The sequence below is a fragment of the Myotis davidii genome, unplaced genomic scaffold (assembly GCF_000327345.1).
Source record: "Myotis davidii unplaced genomic scaffold, ASM32734v1 scaffold1219, whole genome shotgun sequence".
In the NCBI taxonomy this organism is placed as follows: Eukaryota; Metazoa; Chordata; class Mammalia; order Chiroptera; family Vespertilionidae; genus Myotis; species Myotis davidii.
Window position 1 is genome coordinate 857,163 of NW_006290442.1, and position 7,271 is coordinate 864,433.

Consider the following 7,271-nt stretch of genomic DNA (forward strand, 5'->3'; position numbering starts at 1 on the left):
GGGACACTCCCCGCCCCCCACCCAGTGCACAAATTTCATGCACCGGGCCCCTAGTCTATAATAATAAAAGCATAATGTGCTAATTAGGCTGGATATCCTTCCTGATGACCTTCTGGACAAAGCTGTGGCTGCAAGGGAAGCCCGGGTCCTGGGTGCCAGAGGGAAACCCGTGTTGGCAGCCGGGGGAAGGAAGGCCTACTCTTGCACGAATTTCATGCATTGGGCCTCTAGTTTACAATAAAATCTCTTAGCAAACTACTAGAAACAAAAGGAACTTCTTTAATTCACCAAAACTTATCTTCACAAAATCTACTGTGATACTATGATTTATAATAAGAACTATATATTTGGTCTTTGTCCAGCTTTCTAGCAAAGAGCTCCCACAACACTTGGAATTTCCTAAGTGATGAAAGTGATGGAGGAGTCTTGCTATGTGAATGAGATGACTTTTGGAAAGCACCTGTGGATGGGGCTAGTGGTAGGAGAATCAACCATGTGACTAGAGGGTTAGAACTTTCAGTGTCCCCTCATCCTCACCTCTGGAGAGGAGAGAGAAGCTAAAGGTTCACCAATTGCCTATGGCCAATGTATGGTCAAGGATTTAACCAATCATGCCTAGGTAACGAAGCCTCCATAAACCCCAAAAGGACAACCAATGGGAGGGCGCAGGCAGCAAATGAGATGAAGCACTGAGGCTTCCTCCCCTTTGCCCTCCTCAGCCTGCTGGTGCTCACCTATGCGGAGGTCAAAAAAGAAAGACAATCAAATTATTAAAACTTCTAAGAGGAAAAAACAACAACTTCTAAGAGAATTCAGCAAGCAAACTCAATTACATTCTTTTATTTTTAACCCACACCCAAGGATATGTTTATTGATTTTAGAGAGAGGAAGGGGGGTAGAGAGAAAAACACTTATGTAAGAAACAATCAATTGGTTGCTTCTAGTTTGCAGGATTGAACCCACAACCTAAGTATGTGCCCTGACTGGGAATTGAACCTGCAACTTTTTGATATATGGGACGATGCTCCAACCCACTGAGCCACCTAGCCAGGGCTCAATTACATTCTTTTATAGTATACCAGAAATAAGGTATTGGACAATATATTATTTTAAAATATTCCATTTAGAAAGCAAAATCATAACTTACCTAGTGATAAATCTAAGAGCAGATGAGACCTTTATAGAGAAAATCATAACTATTTGAAAGACAAAACACCTAAGTAAATGAAGAGGAAATGGTATGTTCATGATTGGGAAAATGTAAAGATGTTCAATCTTTACAAATAAATCATAAATTCAATTAAGTTTTTATTAAAATCCCAGAAGACTTCACAAAACTTAAGCTGAGTCTCAAAATATGTGGAAAACCCAAGCCCATTCTCCAGTTGTCTAACTCATTGTCTCCCCTCCCCTCCCCTGCCCTTTCCTTTCCTTTCCTTGGCTTCACATTTGCCAGACCCATTCTATAAATGTTTCATCAGGGTTCTGACCTCACCTCTTTGTTTTAAACCCTATACATACTCCATGGGAGATCACATGGCTTTACAACACCACTACATGTTTTTGATTCCCAAATCTGTTATGTCTTTCCTGAGTTTAGGCCTTATTAGCAAATGCCTACCAGGCAGCTCAAATCAGACATCCCCAAAGTTCCTTAAATTCAACATGTCCAACATCAAATTTGTAGCTTGCTCTGAGTCCTGTTCCTCCTCCTCTCCCAGGCAATGACACCACCATCCATCCAGAGACCAAAAACTTAGGAGTGTATTTTGACTTTTTCCTTTTATCTCGCATAAACAATGACCACGACCTGTCTTTCTTTCTCCTAGATGTCTTAGCGAACCCACTTCTCTTTCTATCTTAGAGTCTTAATCCAAAGCTTCCACCAATGCTTACCTGGATAACTATGTCCACTCCACCCAGTCTCTATGATCTCTTCACTGCAGCTGGAATGATTTTTTCTTTTTTTAAAGAAAGAAAGAAATGTTTTTATTGATTTTAGAGAGACAGGAAGGGAGAGGAAGAGAAACAAACATTGATGTGAGAGAGTAACATCCATTGGCTGCCTCCTGCACGCCCCCCCACTTGGGATGGAGCCCGAAACCTAGGCATGTGCCCTGACTGGGAACTGAACTGGCAACCCTTTGGTACATGGGACAATGCCCAATCACCTGAGCCACAATGGCCAGAGCTGGAATGATTTTCCTACAATACAAATCTGATCGTGTGATTTCCTCTACTGTTTAAAATCTTTCAATAGCTTCCCCATGATGCCAGGTAAAATGATATACTCCGTAACGGGACTTTAGAAAGCCCTTCCTCAACAGATTCCTGCTCTTCGGCCATACCTTCCATCCATCTGCAACGTCCTCTTGACTTACTTCTTTGCACCCATCCCCAACCTCCAAACTCAATTCTCTAAATGATACCCTCAACATGCTAAGCAATTTCTCCACACCTGGAAGTGCTACCTGTAACTTTTCTCCCCATCCCCCTTCTTTCATCTGATTCAGGCCTGGCCAAAATGTCACTTCCTTTGGGGAAACGAGCCTGGATTATGCCCCCTCTTATGTGCTCCAACAGAGCCCTGTGCTTCTGGCATCCTAGCCATCATCCCAAGAATGATTGGTCTCCTTCACCACACTTCAGGCACCACAGGGACAGGGATGGTTTTCTTTTTCCTAGTAAGTCCAAGCACATCGAACAATGTGAGAGAACAAAAGGATAAACAGATGAATGGATATCTCCTAAGTGTTCTCTGTGAAATAATGATTTCTCTGTGTGGAGGAAGAACTGTTTGTTCTGTGTTTAGTGTCAGAAAATAAAAGAAAATCTCCATAAATGTCTGGACATCGGCGTACCAGTGGGAGAACTTGAGTTGCTGTAAATCCCGGGGGGATTTACTTTGGAGGCTTGTAAAATTAAAGTGTGATGTCTGGGAATCAAGAGACTGGTTTTGGTTGCAGTTCTACAAGCACTGTGTGACTATGATCAATCCCTCCATTTCTCTAAGCCTCAGTTTGCTCATTTATAAAACTAAGATGAGGGTTTGCTCTCACTGAGATCAAAGGTTGCTTCTGTCCTAGCAGTGTCTGTGGCTCACACTCTTGCCCAGACCCCCTCCATGGCCTCAGGGAGCTTGTCTGTCCGCTGCTGGACATGTCCTGCAGACTTTCACCTGTGGCTTTGTTCAGAGAAGGCTGAGGAACTGATCTGCCACGGAGAGATGCTCCATATGATGGTCAATAAGATGATATGTTAACCTATTTGGAGCCTGACACAGTCAGTACACAATTAGAGCTATACTGTCACCATCACCACCCTCAAAATCATTACTAAGCTATGAATAAACGCCTCAACTAGAAGATCTAAAGCCCTAAATGGACCTGATAGGTACATATATCTTAAGCCCTAATACCCAATATTAATTGATGTTAATTAATTACTATTAACATCTAAAGCTTCACATGTCCTGGTTTTAGCCTAGATCTTCTGTTGGGACCTGACACTAAACACAGATGGAGAGTCCAGACCAGGTGGAGTATGCTGTGGAGGCCAGAAAGTTAGGAGATCTGCATGAGCCCCACTAAGAGCCAGAGGCTATGGTCTCCAGGCCTGTCCTTCACTCAAGCTGTGCTGGACCAGCAGATGAAATGAACATCCTGGGTTCCTGCAGAAGTTGAGCACAGGGCAGCCCAGCAGAACACCAGACCTGTGGAGAACCAGATTTGAGCCAGACGCTGCCCCATAAGGGAGGTTTCCTGAGGACCTGAACTCCGTGTCCCCAAGGTTGGGTCTGTCCCAGCAAAAGCAGGGCAGCGGGTCACCCAAGGCCCTGGGCCACAGGATTCATTACCGAAATGGAGTTGCTCCCAGCCCTGTGTGGCCTGCTCCCATCTCCTGGTCTAGACTCTCCCACCCTTATCGCCCACAGCCAGGCCTGGCAGCTAGCTAGTTCCCTCATTAGGCAAACCTCCCATATAGCCTGTCCCTCAGCTAGGAGAATGGGGGGTAAGCCAATATCAGTCCAGAAAAGGATCCTCACTCCTCTCCTCCTTCCCCAAGTGTTCCACAGTGACCCTTGGGGCCTGCCAGACAGAGCTGGAGGGGGGGCTGGGGTGGGGAACAGATGGCATCATTAAGCCCGGGCCATGTGCCATGACCAGAGGAATAAAAATAATCCCTGACTTGGCTCCCAGGGCCTGGCCACCACCCCACCCTGTTCTGCCCACTACCCCACCCAAAAGGCTACCAGAAAGGCCACCCAATGCAAACTCCAGGCACAAACAACACTCAGCTCCATCCTAGGGGCCACAGACGCTGGTTACTCAGGAATTTTCAGAAGATTCATGAACTTATAGGCTTTTATAACAATCTTTCTAATAATGAGAACAACAATTTCCTCAAAACCCTTTTCAGGACAGGAAGGGAAAATGGAGAAATTGAGGGTCAATGATAGCAAATAATTTGCTTGAAGAAACTGGCGAAATGAGACCTCAGACCCTGAAGTCCTGTCCCCTGGCTGTGTCCTTAAGACACCCACCTGCTGCTCTCAAAGCCCACCTCCTTCTTCAGGAGCCTTCCTCAGCCATGGTGATCTCTAGGCCCCACCTAACTCCCACCAGCCTCTAGAGCTTCCAACACTCAACTCAACACATGACACTGGTCTGAAAAAGTGACTGCACCTTGCTCACCTGTTCCCCACTGGACTGTGAGCTCCTTGAGAACATAATCATTTCTCATTGATTAGCACCTCCCACCACTCCTGCCCCAGTGTTGAGAATTTAGGTAGTAGATGTCATCCTTAAGAAACTGATTCTTCCACTGATGCCCTTTCCTTGGTCAGGAACAAATCTACTATTAATTTCCTTTAATTATAATGTTTCTAACTCCTTGGGGATCAACATTTATCTTCCTATATAATAAAAGCATAGTATGCAAATTGTCCCCTCCACCAGGAGTTGGTCTGGGAGTTCAACCAGGGGGCGGGGCCAGCTGGAAGGGAGGGAGGCTCCAGCCAGCAGCTAGCAGCCGCTAGGAACCCTATCAGTGCATGAATTTCATGCACTGAGCCTCTAGTAACATTATAACCTTTTCCCTATGCTCCCTCAACCCAAATTGGAAGTGATGGACAGTGAAACTCAGAAAGTTTGTAAGGCTGGCCTAATGTCATCTAGAAAGTTAGAAAGAGACAATTAGGAGCAGGCCTGAGTCTCCCTCCCTGTTATGAAGATAAAAATGGTTCTCTATGCTCCTCTTCTCCTCACTGATTCCAAGAGCTCTGGGATCTAGGGGAAAGATTCCAGCCACATCAGGATTCTCATGAACTGTGGGCTCTGAGATCCTGCCCACTGATACCTCAGCTTTCAGTCTGCTGCTTCTCTCCTGGGCCCTGTGAAGAGCTACCTCCTTCACCTCAGTGGCTCCTATAACTGAGAAGCTGGATGGAAAAAGAGAAGTTGAAGTTTCCTTCCAGGAGACCCATTCTAATCTTCGAGATACATTTGTCCCAGAGGCATAAAGAAGTAGACGGCGGGGTGGTGGCTAAAGTAATTCAGAGTAGGAGCAGGCCCCTCTATCTCAATCCCAGACCAGGAATCCTCCTTCAGGATGGTGGACTTATCTAAAAGGCTTGGTTATCAAGGCCAGGAGTCATGGGTCTGAATCCTAGGTGCTTTGCCCAATCTAATACAGCTGTGGCTATGGAGCATTGACACCAAATGGAATGTGGGTCTTCCCCATCCAATTCATTTCAGAGCAGAGACCAAAACTGTTCCTCCCATTATTATCCTGACTATTCCCAATCGGACTAGACTCTGGAGATTGGGCCAACTGAAGCAGAAGTGCAAGCTCCCCAATTATGGGGTGATCTCTGAGCTTTCACTGCCCTGAACTCATTTCTTAAGTAAGAACAAGAGGGGATATCAGGAACAGGAAACACCAGCCTTCTTCCAGACTCATTCCCTCCTCCAGCCCCCTTAGTCTCCTCACCACCTCTTAAACCTGAGTTTAGTCGCACTGCTTTCCTGCTTAGGGTGAGCCTCTGTACTTATGTAATTCCTGACACCAGTCCATCAGTAAACATCTACTAAAGGTAGGGGAATAGGAAAATGCTAGTAGAAAGGTACAGACTTTCAGCTACAAGATGAGTAAGTTCTGAGAATGTAAGACATGGTACTACAGCTAATAACACTGTATTGTATAACTGAAATTTGCTAAGAAAATAGAACTTGAATGTTCTCACCAAAACCAAAAAAAATTATAAATATTATATATCTGAGGTGACAGATAGATTAATTAGATGAGGGTAATTCCTTTAATAATGTATGCATCAAATACTAGATATAAACTTTAAATATCTTATTATTTTATGTCAAGTACTAGAGTCCCGGTGCACAAAAATTTGTGCACTGGTGGAGGTGGGGAGGGGTCCCTCAGCCCAGCCTGTGCCCTCTTGCAGTCTGGGACCCCTCGGAGGATGTCCACCTGCTGGCTTTGGCCCGCTCCCTGGGGGAGCGGGCCCAAGCTGGCAGTCAGACATCCCTCTGGCAGCCCGGCAGCCCTCGGGGGATGTCCACTTGCCAGTGGGGAGCAGGTCTAAGCTGCTGTCGGATATCCTTAGCGCTGCTGAGGAGGCGGGAGAAGCTCCCACCACCACCGCTGTACTGGCAGCCATCAGCCTGGCTTGTGGCTGAGCAAAGCTCCCCCTTTGGGAGCGCAATGACCACCAGGGGGCAGCTCCTGCATTGAGCATCTGCCCCCTGGTGGTCAGTGTGTGTCATAGTGAACAGTCATTCCCAGTCGTTCTGCTGTTACGGTCAGTTTGTATATTACCCTTTTATTATATAGGATAGAGACCTGGTGCATGGGTGGGGGCCAGCTGGTTTGCCCTGAAGGGTGTCCCGGTTCAGGGTGGGGGTCCCACTGGGGTGCCTGGCCAGCCTGGGTGAGGGGATGATAGCTGTTTGCAGCTGATCACACCCCCTTCAGGATGGGGGTCCCCACTGGGGTGCCTGGCAAGCCTGGGTGAGGGGTTGATGGCTGTTTGCAGGCTGGTCAAGCCCCCCCACCCCGCAGTGGGGACCCTCACCCCATGGAGGTTTGGCCAGCCTGGGTGAGGGGCTGATGGCTGTTTGCAGCTGGCCACACCTCCTTTAGGGTGGTGGGTCCCCACTGGGGTGCCTGGCCAGTCTGGGTGAGGGGCTGAGAGCCGTTTTCAGGCTGGCCAAGCCCTCCCTGCGACAGAAGCTCCCAGCCTGTCCTTTTTTTCT

General features: G+C 47.0%; 1 protein-coding gene across 1 annotated transcript in view; it reads right to left on the reverse strand.

Moving 5' to 3' along the window:
• The window catches only part of TEAD4 (TEA domain transcription factor 4), a 51,664-nt gene extending 49,305 nt beyond the window's left edge, over nt 1–2,359 (reverse strand). The window contains exons 1-2 of the mRNA XM_015563761.1: nt 2,349–2,359; nt 1,897–1,961 (exon numbers count right to left, since the gene is read on the reverse strand). Coding sequence (XP_015419247.1) covers nt 1,897–1,961; nt 2,349–2,359 — 76 coding nt within the window. The remainder of the gene's footprint in view (nt 1–1,896; nt 1,962–2,348) is intronic.
• Between the last annotated feature and the right edge of the window lie 4,912 nt (nt 2,360–7,271).